The 17,671-nt window shown below is 46.7% G+C and overlaps 1 protein-coding gene across 7 annotated transcripts in view; it reads left to right on the top strand.

Annotated features, from left to right (window-relative positions):
* Nucleotides 1–265: 265 nt before the first annotated feature.
* Nucleotides 266–17,671, top strand: part of BICD1 (BICD cargo adaptor 1) — a 208,040-nt gene continuing 190,634 nt past the window's right edge. For all 7 annotated transcript variants that reach the window (XM_068401025.1, XM_068401030.1, XM_068401028.1 and 4 more), the window contains exon 1: nt 266–478. In XM_068401025.1, coding sequence (XP_068257126.1) covers nt 266–478 — 213 coding nt within the window. The remainder of the gene's footprint in view (nt 479–17,671) is intronic.

Genomic DNA, 17,671 nt, shown 5'->3' with positions numbered 1-17,671 from the left:
CCCGGCCCAGGCGCCCCCGCCGCCGGCAGCCGGGGCCGCCGCAGGGCCGGGGGAGGCGAGTGAGGCCTCACCGCCTCCCGGGCGGCCGGGGGGGGCCGCAGCTGCGGGGGGGGGGGCCGCAGGCGGCCCCGGCCCCCATCCCCGGGCCCAGGCCGGTGGCGGCGGCGGGGACGGTGCCGGTGCCGGTGCCGCCCCTCGGCCGCGCCCGCCCCCTGGCTGCCTCGGCGGCGCGGTGGCGCGGCGGCGCGGTAGTGCCGGCGGGGCTATGGCTGCGGAGGAGGTGCTGCAGGGCGCGGACCATTACAAGAGCGAGATCGAGCGGCTGACCCGGGAGCTCTCCGAGACGACCCACGAGAAGATCCAGGCGGCGGAGTATGGGCTGGTGGTGCTGGAGGAGAAGCTCACCCTCAAGCAGCAGTACGACGAGCTGGAGGCGGAGTATGACGGCCTCAAGCAGGAGCTGGAGCAGCTGAAGGAGGTGAGCGAGCCCAGGCTTTTGTCTCTGCCCGCCGCCCCGCGCAGCCCCGCCGGGTGCGGGGAGGTGCGGGGGCTCCCCACGCGTGTCCCTCCCCGGAGCCCCGGGCCAGCTCCCTGCAGGTGGGCGAGCAAAGATGTCCGGGCCCTGGAGATGCTGCGGGGGTTCGTGGAGTGGGAAGGAGGGGTTTCCCGGGGCCGGAGGATCAGCCGGGACCGTGGAGCTTAAGGTCGGATTACACAAGGTTGCAAACCCCCCTCCCCGCTCTCCGCTCCCCGCCCTGGGAAATTTCCCTGGAGCCGGGGCCGCGCTCCAGCCCCTGCCGTCGGGAGCCACAACTTCTGGTGACAGGGATTTGCATCACTGGAGGATGCCTCCAGTCATACCTACATCCTCCAACGCTTTTTTTTTAGGAAGAGGAAATTATGCAGCCCGTAGGATGAGAGCTGAGCAAACCCGGTACATAAGGACTCGGGATCTATGTGAACAGTTGTCTGCAGTGTGTGAGGAGAGAGACAATTCCTTTGGAAGTTATTTATAGACCTGCTCTGTTCTGCCAGTTCGGGGAGTCGCTGCCATTAAGGGGGGTGAAGTAGCCATATAATAATCTTGAGGTCACCCCCATCAGTGGAAATTAAATTTATGCGTCATGCTGAAAGGATAAAATATTTGATCGGAGAGGTGGTTTTGGTGTTTTCATAACATCCAAAGTATAAAGCACTTGCTACACCTCACCTTTCAGCTTTGCTAAACATGACTCTGACATATCATCACTCTTCCTATGGTCATCATTAAGGGAAGCAACGTGAGGTTGGTACAGTGCACGTACCTGGGAGCTACAGAAGGGGTATGTGTACACACATATGCAGCACTCGTATCTCTACATTTTATGGTATTTTTATACTGTCTTAGAATGTAACTAATTACATATCTTGAAAAGAGAAGATAAAGTATCAAACAGATATTTTCCCAAATTTAAAAGGTATCTTTTTGTATTAAAAAAATATATTGCAATATATAACGTGCAGAAATTCAGTTAGAAATCATGAACATATTCCATATTGAGGGAAGCCACTTAATAAACTAAGATTATATATAAATATATTCTTTAGAATACTAAATGATACACTTTTAGAAGTATTTTTAATAAAATAAAGGTTTCATTTTACTTGCAGGTAAATGAATTATGCTACAGACTTGGTTCAGTGTCCAGAAGAGTTGAAAAAATTCTGTTTTCAATAAGAAGATTAAAGCTGTTTTTCAGAAAAACCTATTGATCTCCTTAAACTTGATCTCTGTCTCCCTACCCTCGCTGAGCCTATGCAGTAGGCTCAGGACTTTGAAACCAGTAATCACAGGTTCAGGGATAGAGATACATAACTTGCACTGGCATGAAGGCAGTGATGTTTGAAATGACCCGGCAGTAACAGAGGAACAGAATTAAGGGGGAAAAGTGCAATGCAATTTCTAGAGGGAAAAAGAAAGGGAGAAGCAGAGCTGTAGCTAGCTGTTCTCCCATCACAATTATGTACAAAAGAAGACTGATCAGAAACCAGGACAACATATGGGTTGTTGGCCACAGACAGAAGGGATAGTGCAAAGAATTGAGGTGAAATTATTAAACTAGAGGGATTAGTCAACAGGATTAACTGAAATCAAAGACGGGCACAAACTCTCTTCCTGTTTACCTCCCCTCGGAAGTCAATGGGATTGCATGCTCTGCAGCCCAGAATGTCTCCCGTGGGGCTGTACCTTCATGCTGTGCCAGCCACAGCATGGACACTGAGGATGTCCACGAAGAGGATAAATCCTGTAGCTTGCCTGCTGCCAAGCAAGAGTGGAGCCTCTCCAGTTTCCAGTTCAGGCCTGGGGCTCTCAGTTCCAGAGCTCTCCATAGCTGCAGGTAGGGCATTTCCATCCCCTACCTAGGCTGCAAGAGATTTTTTTTTTCTTGCTTCTAACCTTTGTAGGAGAAACCACTCTGATTCTTACTGCACGTGAAGCCCTGCAAAAGAGAATTTGCTCATAGCCCTTCCTGTCACTGTAATCTATCTTCTCTGTTACCAGCTCCATTATGACTGTTCCCTGAGCGCAGATCAGACTTGTGACTGTGAGACGTAAGCAAACGGCGCCTCTGATGACAACTAGCGAGGCAGAATTCGTGTGGTTCAGGCAAACTGTCTTGCAGAGACTTGGGGGCATAGATTTTGGGGCTATAGGACTCTGCCTGAAAGCTCTCAAAGTCGCGGAAGTCCAAAGACAGCTTTTTTTACTAAGGCTGCCTTCAAAATGTTTGGAGGAGGGTCTTTGTGTGTCATCTCCAGCAGGCCCTGCAGACGATGTCCTGGATGACCGCCTGGGTATGGTCTGCATGGCGGGACATCAAAACGCCATGACTGACTCCTAACAGGAGCTTGGAAGACTCCCAGTCTGTCAGTGAGGGTCTGTGCTTCTGCTCTTACCTCACTACCTCTGCAGCCTCTCTGGAGTCATATTGGGGTATAGAAATTAGGCCTCAGGTTTGTGCTGAAACAAAGAGTTTATCCATTCATGGGAATATAGTAGGTGCAAGAGTGTGGGCAGGATTATGTTTAGGATTATTACCTCTTCTGTGGACCTCCTTTGAAGAGATCCAGTTACTGGGATCGAATTTTACTGAGGCAAGTCTTCATTTTTTAACTGTCTCATTATGAAATTCTTGTGTTCTGTTGTTAGGAGCTCATTGTATTTATTGCTCAGCAAACAGAGCTGCCCATCTTTAACTTAGTCTTGGCTTAGCAGTCCTTGGCAAGAACTTAGTCTTGGCTTAGCAGTCTAGGATCTGAAGTCTTCTCCCATGCTCCTTGGCAATTCAAAACTCCAGTGAATTTCAGCAGGGCCTCTTCCGTATGGATTGTAATACAGAGCCTCAGCTATATGATAATTTCCATTGTTGGAGAGTGAGATAGGAAAGTAAGGCCATTATAGGATGTTGAAGTAAAAGCAAATTGCAATACATTACATTAAATATTAATACTTGTATACAGGATATATGCTATGCACCATGCAATATGAATTGTTTTAGTAGCCTCTGATGTTTCTTGTGCTGCATTCAGAGGTCTCTGCTTTAGCCTAAGCCTTCAATGTTTTGGACCATGAGATTGATTTACATTACAAAAACTTTAAAGTATTAATCAGTGACCTAATAAGGACTTCTTCCAAATTAGAGCAGTTATTACACATGTAAGCTGTTCAGGAAAGACTTGAGACATCTTATCAGCTACCAGCCTTATGTTTTCAAAAATGATCTGAATGGCAGGAATGTGAAAGTTATACTCTGTTGTGTTGACTTTATCAGCTTTCAGTGCTACGAGATGGAGTACTCGTGGTCAAGATGATAGACAAGACTGTAGTGTTAATCAAAACATTATTATTTTTAAAGCTTTATTAATTTTCATAGGGTTTTTTTTTTTCAGTTTGTAAATGGTGTTTCTGTCCCTCACTCTACATCTCCAACTAGTGGAATTTTGGCCCTGTGTTGAAACACTGTAGTTTTAGGGCCATTATTCAGAAAGTTACTTTAACAGATGTGCCTTTTAACCTGCAGTCCATAAGAATGCAGAGAATAAGACTCGTTGCTATTAGTCATGGGATTGAAGGTAGCCTGTTTTCACTGCCTTGCTGAGGTGGGAGTTTAATGACCAGCGTATTTTATGGAAGCCATTTTCCAGTGGTTTTAGTATTTGTGGTATTTGCATTTGCTGCAAGGATAATGTTTGTTGTTAGTTTTCATTCTTTTAATGAAGTGTAAAATGGCTTCATATTGATCTTCTTGCCTGAGCTACCTGCTGTAGCTGTCCCTGCTTGAGCAGGGTTCTGGACGAGGTGATCTGGACGAGGAGGGCCAACTTTGGCCTTTTCAAGCAATTGCTAGGGGAAATCCCATGGGACAGGGTACTAGAAGGTAAGGGGGCCCAAGATAGTTGGTTAGCGTTCAAGGACTGCTTCTTCCGAGCTCAAGATCAGAGCATCCCAACAGGTAGGAAGTCAAGGAAGGGTACCAGGAGACCTGCATGGTTGAACAGGGAACTGCTGGGCAAACTCAAGTGGAAGAAGAAGGTGTACAGATCGTGGAAGGAGGGGCTGGCCACTTGGGAGGAGTATAAGTCTGTTGTCAGAGGATGTAGGGAGGCAACTAGGAAAGCTAAGGCCTCCTTGGAATTAAACCTTGCAAGAGAGGTCAAGGACAACAGAAAGGGCTTCTTCAAATACATTGCAGGTAAAGCCAACACTAGAGGCAATGTAGGCCCACTGATGAATGAGGTGGGGGTCCTGGAGACAGAGGATAAAAAGAAGGCGGAGTTACTGAATGCCTTCTTTGCCTCTGTCTATACTGTTGGAGGCTGTCCTGAGGAGCCCTGGACCTCTGCGGCCTCAGAAGAAGTCAGGATAGAGGAGGAATCTGTCTTGGTTGATGAGGGCTGGGTCAGGGACCAATTAAGCAACCTGGACGTCCATAAATCCATGGGCCCTGATGGGATGCACCCGCGGGTGCTGAGGGAGCTGGCGGAAGTCATTGCTAGGCCACTCTCCATCATCTTTGCTAAGTCGTGGGCAACGGGAGAGGTGCCTGAGGACTGGAGGAAAGCGAATGTCACTCCAGTCTTCAAAAAGGGCAAGAAGGAGGACCCGGGTAACTATAGACCGGTCAGCCTCACCTCCATCCCTGGAAAGGTGATGGAACAACTTGTTCTTGGTGCTGTCTCTAGGCACATCAAGGATAGGGGGATCATTAGGGGCACTCAGCATGGCTTCACCAAGGGGAAGTCTTGCTCAACCAACTTGATAGCCTTTTATGAGGACGTAACCCGGTGGATAGATGATGTTAAAGCTGTGGATGTGGTCTATCTCGATTTCAGTAAAGCGTTTGACACGGTCTCCCACAGCATCCTCGCAGCTAAACTGGGGAAGTGTGGTCTGGATGATCGGGTAGTGAGGTGGATTGTGAACTGGCTGAAGGAAAGAAGCCAGAGAGTAGTGGTCAGTGGGACAGAGTCCAGTTGGAGGTCTGTGTCTAGCGGAGTCCCTCAAGGGTCGGTTCTGGGACTAGTTCTATTCAATATATTCATTAATGACTTGGATGAGGGATTAGAGTGCGCTGTCAGCAAGTTCGCTGATGACACAAAACCGGGAGGAGTGGCTGAGATGCCGGAAGGCTGCGCAGCCATTCAGAGGGACCTGGACAGGCTGGAGAGTTGGGCGGGGAGAAATTTAATGAAATATAACAAGGGCAAGTGTAGAGTCCTGCATCTGGGCAAGAACAACCCCATGTACCAGTACAAGTTGGGGACAGAGCTGTTGGAGAGCAGCGTAGGGGAAAGGGACCTGGGGGTCCTAGTGGACAACAGGATGACCATGAGCCAGCAGTGTGCCCTTGTGGCCAAGAAGGCCAATGGCATCCTGGGGTGTATTAGAAGGGGTGTGGTCAGCAGGTCGAGAGAGGTTCTCCTCCCCCTCTACTCTGCCCTGGTGAGGCCGCATCTGGAATATTGTGTCCAGTTCTGGGCCCCTCAGTTCAAGAAGGGCAGGGAACTGCTAGAGAGAGTCCAGCGCAGAGCCACGAAGATGATTAAGGGAGTGGAACATCTCCCTTATGAGGAGAGGCTGAGGGAGCTGGGTCTCTTTAGCTTGGAGAAGAGGAGACTGAGGGGTGACCTCATTAATGTTTATAAATATGTAAAGGGCAAGTGTCAAGAGGATGGAGCCAGGCTCTTCTCAGTGACATCCCTTGACAGGACAAGGGGCAATGGGTGCAAGCTGGAGCACAGGAGGTTCCACTTAAATTTGAGGAAAAACTTCTTTACTGTAAGGGTGACTGAACACTGGAACAGGCTGCCCAGAGAGGTTGTGGAGTCTCCTTCTCTGGAGACATTCAAAACCCGCCTGGACGCGTTCCTGTGTGATATGGTCTAGGCAATCCTGCCCCGGCAGGGGGATTGGACTAGATGATCTTTCGAGGTCCCTTCCAATCCCTAACATTCTGTGATTCTGTGATTCTGTGATCCCAAGAGGTCCCTTCCAACCTCAACCCTTCTATGATTCTGTGATTAGCTACTATACACTGGTGGCCTGTAATGTTTTTAAAGGGGAGAAATATCAGTTACCCCCAGTTGTGATAAAATGGGGATGGTAGGCAGCTTTGATGTCTGACTCTGCAAGACATTTAGACCTGGAAGATCCTGAGCAGATTTCTCTTTGGGAATCAAGTAATGAACATAGTGGCTGAGTAGATTCTCAAGTCCCTTTCCTTGACTCCCTCTCCAACTGACTAATTTAGGCAATATCTCACTTGGCTTCTTAGCTTTTATGTGTTTCATTCTATGGAGACAAACTCTTCCCCTGGATTACACATAGAGCTGGCTATCTGATTTCCAGATTGAAGATGCAGTTTGGTGTTTGTATTACTTTAAATCAAATTATCCTTGATAAATTATTGGAAACCAGGCTATTGGTGAGCAGCCCTATCCCTGGCAGGTCAAAAATTCTTGTTTTCTTTACTTCACGGAGATGTTATGTCAATTACTATGAAATGCTTAGTCAGTTTAGTGATAGGGCTTCCACAATTTTTGGTCTGTGACTTTGAAAAAGATTTTTGAGGAAAAGAGCTGAAGCTCTTTCTGGCAGCTGCTTTTCTGTTCTGCTCTTCCCTGCACTACTTTAGCACAGTTGACTCAAGCTCCATCTCCCCTCTCTTCTGAACATGGCGCTGCCCCTCCAACTCCTCCGCTGTTCTCCAAAGCCTCTCTCACGCCTGCTGCTGGAGTCACCTCTCTGCCTCTTCCATCGTTGAAGTGCACAGTTTCTGGGGCTTCTCTGGATCCAAAAAAGGCAAAAGAGGGGGCCACTCCCTATCCCAAAACCAGCCATATTAAGTGGGGATTGCTGTACACACCTGTCTGCATCACAAGAGGCTTAGAAAAGTGTGAAGCGGCTCATAAATCTCAATGAAATGTTCTGAATTCTCCCCAAAGATGCATGTGTCCCAAATACATAACTAGAAAGCTGTGAACTGATGCCATCTCAGTATATCCTTACACGTCCTTCCAGTGACAGCATCTGTGGGCCTGTGCTGGATGAGGCTGAACATTTTTAGTGTCTCATCCTGATCTCAATGCTTTGTCCTCGGTGTCTGTTCCTGTTGTGTCACTCAGAAAGGCCATGCTGCCTGGCACCCAGCTCAGAGATGAAGACAGGGCAAGGGCGAGTGAGCTGGAGGGACTGCACTCAGACACTCTCTGCACTGCTGTCTCCTCCAGAGCCCAGCTGACACTACCTCTGTTACTAAGGCACATGCTGCTAATGGAAGGGTTTTTACCTAGTTCCCTTTCACAGCTGGCCTGGTTAGGAGAAGAGAGCACAGCAGTACGGGGAAACCCTTACATGCAGAAAGGAGCATGTGGAAGGCAATATAAGAACTTCAGTGATCAAGCCGTTACACAGGGGCTTGCACAGCAGCTGGATCCAGAACAGCCCTAAGGGGCATTCGTCACTCTGCACTTTCCTCATAAGCACAGGTCTGCAACAAAAAAGAGTCTGAAGATGCTTTGAGCAGTTCATTTTGGGAGGTATGCTTACAAGGAATGCCTTAACATAATCAAGCAGCAGCTTGCAAAGCTTTCATTCAGCTGCTACAGACTGGGGACTGACTGGCTAGGGAGCAGGTCTGTGGAAAAGGATTGGGATCCTAGAGGACAGTGAGCTGAACATGGGCCAGCAGTGTGCGCTGACATTGAAAAGGCTAACAGCATCCCAGACTGTTATTAGCAGAAGCATAGCCAGTAGGTTGAGAGAAGTGATTATCACTTGCAAATTGGCACTTGTTAGACCCCATCTAGAAAACGGCATCCAGTTTTGGGCTCCCCTAATAAAAGAAAGACATGGATAAACCAGACCAAGTTCAGCAGAGGACCACCAAGATGGTCAAGAGCTGAAGCACTTGGCCTATGAGGAGAGGCTGAGGGAGCTGGGCTCATTCATCCTGGAAAAGAGATGGCTGTGGGGGGACCCAGCAGCAGTCTGCCCATACCTGCAAGGAGGTTATTGAGAAGATAGAGCCAGGCTCTTCACAGCAGTGCGTGGTGGGAGGACATGAGACAACTGATACAAATTGAACCTAGAAAGGTTCAGACTGGATTTAAGGAAGAATTGTTTCCCCATGAGGACAGGCAGTGCCATGGGTTGCCCAGAGAGGTTGTGCATGTCCTTCCATGGGGGTTTTCAAGCCCCAACTGGATATAGCCCTAAGGAACCCAGTCTGAGCTCAGAGCTGACCCTGCTGTGAGCAGGAGGTTGGACTAGAGAAGAAAGGAGGTAGACAGCAAGGGACCTTGAACAATGCAAGGTCTCTGAGGGTGCCCACTGTGCCCAGTTAGATTCCAGTAGCAGCTTGCTGTGAATTACCCAACACCTAACAGCATGCTGCCTGGAAACAGTGATTATTAGCAGAGCCACAGCCTCACTTCTTGCTTGAATTTCATTTTCTCTTGCTTGTCATTAAGCCTGCATTGACCTGGGGTTACTAAGGGTGTAGTTTGATGTGCTCTGCTCTCAGCAAGACAACCCTACATCTCCCTTTGTCATTCTCACCCCTGCTCTGGTTCAGTTGTGCAACTGTTTGTACTGTCACAACAGGGTAGAAAACTGACCTCAGTTAAAAATAACCGAGGAGGGGTGTGTGCTATCTGTAACCCAGACTGGGTACATGATCTGGTTCACAATACATTCCCATAAACCGTTTTACCTGTATTGCCAAAAAATCAGCACGAGGATAGGAATGAATGCTGAAGAAAGAGGAGGACGGGATGAGCTGCTTAAACAGGTACTGATGTTAAGAGATGCTCATCAAATTACGGCAGGATTGCTTCCTCTAAGAGGAAATGAATCCTGTGCATTAGCCTACAGAAAACATAAGCAGCTGATATCATCTTAGGAGAAGTTAGGGCTATTGTTGGAGCTTTGGCAGCATGCAAAGAAAAATGTAGATGAACCTTTTTTTTTTTTTCCCCAGGGACCTGTATTGCCAGTTACTCTCAGTAATTGCATTGTATCCTTATGAGCCAGTACAGATAAATGGGATTTTTAGACCTCCTACAATAGCCAACGCTTCAATGATGATAGTCAGCTTTAGACACTGGGGGCTCACATACTCCTAAAAGAAATCTAAATAGAGTTCAATTTGTTTTCTCCCCACAGTTAAATTATTTTCTTACTTTCACTCTTTCATCTAAGAAATCCCTCTCTAATCTGAGGGATTCTGATTGAATCAGTCATCTGGGTTGAACTTCTCTGAGATAATTGGAAGTTGCAACTGGATTTTATGACATGGAAAAGTTAATTTTCCATAGATTTTTTTAGAAAATACTGGATTAGTACTAGTTCTAAAATGACTGATTGAAGTGTTAATGGGTGAGCCAGGTATTATTTTTGCGAAGTACTTCCTGCCTAAGGCTCAAGAATGTAAAATTAGGGCTCACTGAAGAGATTTTAATCTAAAGGTCTGCATCTGTTTGGAATTAGGCCTTTTGTAGTGGATTAAAAAAATTAATTTACTACCATCTTTTCACCTTCCTTTATGTGAGATATTTTTCCCTCCCTTCTGTATTGCATTGTAGATTTTCTTTCAGTCTGTATGCACATCAGCAGTCATATCGAACACCTGGCTTTACTGAAAGTGCAACTAGGGGAAAAACAATGGTGGAGAAAATAAGATTTGGCATAAAACAGTAATTTGTGAACATTCATCATGGTAAAAATGAGGAGAATTCTCAAAGTCAGATATATAGAGTAGATTTGCACCTGGGCAACTTTTACGTACCTTACGTAATTGGCAGTTGGAGGAAAATACATGCAAGATAATACGTTTTTCTGGCTATTTTGAGGTCTTCCAGAAAAAGAGCTTTCTTCTTGAACAACCTTTCAGTTTTTCAAATGAGCTCAAATATGCTGTTCTTCAGCACCTCATTTTCTATCACGCTTCTGCATTGGTGTTTTGTTCAGCATATGGACAACGGGGAATAAAATCTGATTCACTGCTTGTTTCTGCATCCCTCATGGCTTTTATACATTGTAGGGCTTTGCTGCACAGTTGTCTTTGCTGTGGATTTCCCTTCCATGTTTGTCTGATACCTGAGGGGGTAATGTTTGATTCAATACAATTCTGTACTGTACATTTTTTTCTTTGGGATGATTTTAATTTATAATGGGAGAGACTGAAAAGCATGCATTCATTTCTGCTGAACTGTCATACGTTTGTGGCATGACTTTCTGGCCTGGTTTGGGCCAAACCAGGACATTCCACCCCTTATTCCATACCATTCACGTCATACTCAGATCACCACTACCTTTTCATTTTCAAATATATATATATATATCACTAGTTTATGATTCATCGCTATACAAAAAGTTCATCAAGTTCATTTAGTTCAGGATTGTGGGTTTCCATCTGGCTAGCAGTCTCTCAGCAGTCTCTCTGGCTAGCAGTCTCTCTTTTGTCATGGTTCGTGCCCACGGGTTGCAGGTTAAAGATGTCAGACTCGAGGAGGTTACTGGACGCCACTTGATGAAGCTAGCTCCGGTCTCATCACCACTGTCTTAACCTGAAAGACACTTATGCAGTAACAACATACAGTTCAGAATTAAGTAGTCTCACCCAGAATCAGATCACCTTCAGGGACACATTGGACTTCACCATCTTGCAACATCACCCACCAAGTACATCCAGGTCCCTGAGCAAAAGCAATCCCACGAATGGGTTTACCTTTGCCCGTTACAGGAAGAATCCAGACAGTTTTTCCCAATAGATTCCTTTCATGCACCACAGGGACTTTATCTCCTTCTACTGTATGTAGAAGGTCTGACTGAGCAGGGCCAGCTTGATTGATAGATCCCCTGGTGTTAACTAACCAGGTAGCTTGTGCCAAATGCTTATCCCAGTTTTTAAAGGTTCCACCCCCCATTGCTTCCAGGGTAGTTTTTAACAGCCCATTATACCGTTCAATTTTCCCAGAGGCTGGTGCATGATAGGGGATGTGATATACCCATTCAATGCCATGCTCTTTGGCCCAGTTATCTATGAGACTGTTTTTGAAATGAGTCCCATTGTCCGACTCAATTCTCTCTGGCGTGCCGTGTCGCCACAAGATTTGCTTTTCGAGGCCCAGAATAGTGTTCCGGGCAGTGGCATGGGGCACAGCGTATGTTTCCAACCATCCGGTGGTCGCCTCCACCATGGTAAGCACATAACGTTTACCCTGGCGGGTTTGAGGGAGTGTGATATAGTCAATTTGCCAGGCCTCCCCATATTTATATTTCAACCACCGCCCCCCATACCACAAAGGGTTTAACCGTTTGGCTTGCTTAATTGCGGCGCATGTTTCACAATCATGGATAACCTGTGCAATAGAGTCCATGGTTAAGTCCACCCCTCGGTCACGAGCCCATCTGTATGTTGCATCTCTTCCTTGATGACCTGAAGTGTCATGAGCCCACCGAGCTAAAAATAGTTCACCTTTGTGTTCCCAGTCCAAATCTATTTGGAACACTTTAGCAGCTTGATCCGCTTGTTGGTTGTTTCGATGTTCCTCAGTTGCCCGACTTTTAGGTACGTGAGCATCTACATGACGTGCCTTCACGACTAGTTTCTCTAGCCGAGCAGCAATATCTTGCCACAATTCAGCAGCCCAAATAGGTTTACCTTTGCGCTGCCAGTTGCTTCGCTTCCACTGCTTTAACCACCCCCACAAGGCATTTGCTACCATCCATGAGTCAGTATAAAGATACAGCCTTGGCCACTTTTCTCGTTCAGCAATGCCTAAAGCCAGCTGGATGGCTTTTACCTCTGCGAATTGACTTGATTCACCTTGTCCTTCTGTGGCTTCTGTGACTCGTCGTATAGGACTCCATACAGCAGCTTTCCACTTCCGATGCTTTCCTACAAGACGGCAGGATCCATCGGTGAACAGGGCATACTGCTTCTCATCCTCTGGTAGTTCATTATATGGTGGGGCTTCTTCAGCACGTGTCACCTCCTTTTCTGGTGGCATTCCGAAGTCTTTGCCTTCTGGCCAGTCCATGATCACTTCTAAGATTCCTGGGCGATTAGGGTTTCCTGTTCGAGCCCTCTGTGTAATTAATGCAATCCATTTACTCCATGTAGCATCAGTTGCATGATGGGTAGTGGGAACCTTACCCTTAAACATCCAGCCTAGTACTGGTAATCGAGGTGCCAGGAGAAGTTGTGCTTCAGTACCAATTACCTCTGAAGCAGCTCTAACTCCTTCATATGCTGCCAGTATCTCTTTTTCAGTTGGGGTGTAATTGGCCTCGGAGCCCTTGTATCCTCGACTCCAAAATCCTAGGGGTTGACCTCTAGTCTCCCCTGGTACTTTCTGCCAGAGGCTCCAGGTAGGACCATTGTCCCCAGCTGAGGTGTAGAGCACTTTTTTAACATCTTGTCCCATACGGACTGGTCCAAGGGCTACTGCATGCACAATCTCTTGTTTAATCTGTTCAAAAGCCTGTCGTTGTTCAGGGCCCCACTGAAAATCATTCTTCTTTCTGGTCACTTGATAAAGAGGGCGTACAATCTGGCTGTAATCTGGAATATGCATTCTCCAGAAACCCACAACACCTAAGAAGGCTTGTGTTTCCTTTTTGTTAGTTGGTGCGGACATAGCTGTTATTTTGTTGATCACCTCTATTGGGATCTGGCGACGCCCATCTTGCCATTTAATCCCTAAAAACTGGATCTCCCGGGCAGGTCCCTTGACCTTGCCCCTTTTTATGGCAAAACCAGCTTTCAGAAGAATTTGGATGATTTTCTCCGCTTTGTCAAAAACTTCTGCTGCTGTATCACCCCACACAATGATGTCATCAATGTATTGCAAATGTTCTGGAGCTCCACCCTTTTCTAGTGCAGTCTGGATCAGTCCATGGCAAATAGTAGGACTGTGTTTCCACCCCTGGGGCAGTCGATTCCAGGTATACTGGATACCTCTCCAGGTAAAAGCAAACTGTGGCCTGCACTTTGGTGCCAAAGGAATAGAGAAAAATGCATTAGCTATGTCTGTGGTGGCATACCACTTGGCTGCCTTTGACTCCAGTTCGTATTGAAGTTCTAGCATGTCTGGCACAGCAGCACTCAGCGGTGGCGTAACTTCATTTAGGCCACGATAGTCCACAGTTAATCTCCATTCTCCATCAGACTTTCGCACTGGCCATATAGGACTATTAAAGGGTGAGCAAGTCTTGCCAATCACTCCTTGATTTTCTAATTGTCTAATCAGTTTATGAATGGGGATCAGGGAGTCTCGATTGGTGCGATATTGTCGTCGGTGCACCGTGGTAGTAGCAATTGGCACCTGTTGTTCTTCAACCTTCAGCAACCCCACAACAGAAGGATCTTCTGAAAGGCCAGGCAAGGTAGACAGCTGTTTAATGTCCTCAGTCTCTACAGCTGCTATACCAAAGGCCCATCTGTACCCTTTTGGGTCCTTAAAATACCCTCTCTTGAGGTAGTCTATGCCAAGGATGCACGGAGCATCTGGGCCAGTCACAGTGGGGTGCTTTTTCCATTCATTTTTAGTTAGGCTCACTTTGGCCTCCAATACAGATAACACTTGAGATCCTCCTGTTACTCCTGAAATGCTGATAGGTTCTGCCCCTTTATGATCCGATGGCATTAGGGTGCACTGTGCACCAGTGTCTACCAGGGCTCGATACCTTTGTGGTTTTAATGTGCCAGGCCATCGAATCCACACAGTCCAATAAACTCGGTTGTCCCTCTCCTCCACCTGGCTGGAGGCAGGGCCCCCCTAATTAAGAAATGGATTCGTGCTGCTCACAGGGACTGGACCTTCATTTCTCCTATTCACACTTGGGAAAAAGTGATTTGAGGCCCATCTCCCCTGACTGGGGTCCTGCTCACTGGTAACTGGAGCAGCCATCCTTCTAGAAAAATTCTCTCTGGTATTTCTTTTAGCTTGCAACTCACGTACTCGTGCCTGTAGGGTACTGGTAGGTTGTCCATGCCATCTGCTCATGTCCTCCCCATAACCACGCAGGGCAAACCACAGGATACCTCGTGATGTGTTCCTTTTCCTTTGAGCTGGTCCTGTAGGAGAACGTTTTCTCTTAACAGCTGCAACGCGCGCCTGTGTAGGTAGAGAGTCAAGTTTATTCTCAATCATGGACAGTTTGTCTGACAGTTGTTTAAATGAGTCCTTGTTCTCCTTAGTCAGTTTTTCCACAGCCGAGATGCGTGCCTGCAGTGGGGAAGAAATACTATCTTCATACTGTCGCATACAGTTAGCCATTTCGCCCACAGTAGAATGTGCCATAGCATCTTCTCCCCATACTAATATTGACAATGTATGGGTATATGTCGGTGGAGCATTCTTCACAACCTTCCGGAACATGGATCGGTTGCATTCCACTTCATCAGGATCTACAGGATCTACAATGTCCCGTGGGTGTCTATAAATGATCTCTTGCACCGCTAGTTCTCTAAGGTAGTTAATACCTTTTTCTATAGTGGTCCATTTGCTCAGGTGGCTCATAACATCATCTTTATAGGGATACCTGCTCTTTACAGCTGACAAGAGTCGCCTCCAGAGACTGATAGTGTTTGACTTTCTTGCAAGCGCCTTATCAATACCACCATCTCTGGACAGGGATCCCAGCTGTCTGGCTTCTCTGCCATCCAATTGCATGCTGTCTGCCCCATTGTCCCAGCATTGGAGCAACCAGGTAATAATAGGTTCACCGTCATAACGGCTGAAGTTTTTCCTTATATTTCTCAGGTCCTTCAGGGATAAAGAGTGGTAGGTTATCTCTACGTCCGAGTCCTCCTCTTGTGATAGTTCTGCTTTAGAAGGACCTTTCTTCTGTGATGGGTCTGTTTTAAAAGGACAATCGAGGAAACCCCCATCTGTGTTGGGCCCTAACTCTGCCTGAGAAGGGCCCTCACCTGGGTCATATGATGGCTCTGCCTTAGAAGGCTCTGAGTCATCATCCTTCACTTCACGAGCTGATTTCTTTTGGTATTTCTTCCTGGTTACAGGAGCAATTGGTACAGATTTGATAGATGCTGGAGTCTGAGTAGATGCAGTGGCTGTCGTGGGAGTGCTGAGAGTCTGAGTAGCTGCAGTGGCCATCTTGGGGGGTGTAGCAGCTGTGGTACAGGCTGCCGAGGCTTCAGTGGGTTTAGTGGCTGTAGCGGCAGTACACACTGTAGGATCTGAGGTGGCTGCATAACACCTACAACTGTCCCTGCACCGATATTTAATCTTATCCCACATCAGAAACACATTCAGGACAACCGAAAATAAAAACATGCCACCTAGACAGCACCATCCTAATTTCACAAAATCTAGAGGAATCAGCTTGGCAGAAAAGGAGAAGGTACTATTTCCCAAAGTAAAACTGGAAGTGTAATCATTAACAGAATCAGCTAAAGGACACCTGGAGCGTGCAGATGAAGTTGCTGCTACTGATTCGTGATTAAAGCTGCCCATCATTGTGTCATAGAGATAAGAGATCGGAATATTAACTGCCCAGTTTATCACAGCATAAATCAGTATCAAACCCCATACCAAAACAATACATTTTGACCAGCGCCCACTGCTAAACTGCATGTAAACATTCATAAGAAGCAAGCAATAACACAGTGCCCACGGCAGGTAAGGCATCATTGCAATACTCAATTGTGAAAGAAACTCCACAAAAAGATGAGATAACACAGCATTCAAAAATGACATCACCATCTTCACTATCTGTTTTAACTTTCCAACCCCTCATAAATCTCAAAGGAAGAAATCTGTTACTCTCTCAGCTGAGCTCTCCGGGTCTCCTCCCACCAGAGCCAGGATACAACTTATCAGAGCAACCTGTTGGAGCTTCTCTCGAGCCCCACGTTGGGCACCAATAAGTCTGTCACGGTTTAAAGGTAGGCCAGCTATTAACCAGGTGGCAGATGCTCTCTGTTAACCCTCTCTCCCCCCGCCTAAGGGAAAGGGAAAAGGGAGAGAGACTTATGGGTTGGAAAGTTAAAACAGTTTTAATAAACTATAATAATGAAAAAAAAAAGAGTATAATAACAATAATAATAGAAATAATCAAATATATACAAATATATACAAAGCCAAGACTGAGAGCTTGGAAATCCTCCTCAGGCAGAGTTGCTCCCCCCAGCATGGGCAGAGGGCAAAATGCAGTAGCTCCCACTGCCATCACACCTGCAGGCTTTTAACTGGAAACTGGCAAAGCTGGTACCAATCAGTGGGAGACAGGAGGACCCCTCCCTCCTGGGCCCCACCTCCAGGAGGCAGTGGGTTAGTGATAAATAGGAAAGTGAGAATGACGTGTGTGGGATGGAATACCCTCGTTGGTCAATCTTGGGTCACCTGCCCTGTCTGCTCCCCCCCTGCAGCTGCGACCCCCCTTTGGCTCTTCACTCGTAAGCAGTGAGGAATTTAGCAGTGATCTTGGTTTCTCTAAGACTAATTGGCCTGGTTTGGGCCAAACCAGGACGCTTTCATAGCCCTCTCCTTTCCTCATTTCCTTGTGAACTTAACAACGCTATATTTTATGGGGGAGGAGAGAGGGTATATTCCTAATTTGGAGGAACTGATATGGCATGTAGAGACACGAATGTGCCCTTTGTGCCTTTACCCAGGACAGCTTGCATCACTAGCAGCAGATGATTATGAGGAGAAACCAGCAATTTTTCATACTATACTGTCAAAGCAGTCCATGAGTACAGACCAGCTACAGATGGAAGTAGTTAGGACTACTTAGAAAGTAAAGATGCATCTCAGCAAGGGCAGGTGGCTAAAGCTGAAGTAAGCAGGTAGAAATTAAGCTAGATTGCAGATTAGTGTTTTAATGGGGATTCTGCTTCTCTGCGGAGGGTACTATTAAAAAATAATTTCAGGATCATAATATTTGTGTTTCTGAATTTCTTTCACTATCAAAGTTTAATTAACTTAATAGTTAAAAGGAAAAGCAGGCCACTGTCCTAAATACATGGTTTTGGGACAGACCTATGAAAACTATTAGCACCAAAAGACTTTCACTAAGACTGAAATTGGTCCACTCCTGTTTTCTGCATCTCTCTTGTGGTTCCTCCCTCTCTGTCTGCAGCCCATCATTTTCTGCCTT

This window comes from Nyctibius grandis, chromosome 5, assembly GCF_013368605.1.
Source record: "Nyctibius grandis isolate bNycGra1 chromosome 5, bNycGra1.pri, whole genome shotgun sequence".
In the NCBI taxonomy this organism is placed as follows: Eukaryota; Metazoa; Chordata; class Aves; order Nyctibiiformes; family Nyctibiidae; genus Nyctibius; species Nyctibius grandis.
This window is presented reverse-complemented; position numbering and strand designations above follow the sequence as displayed.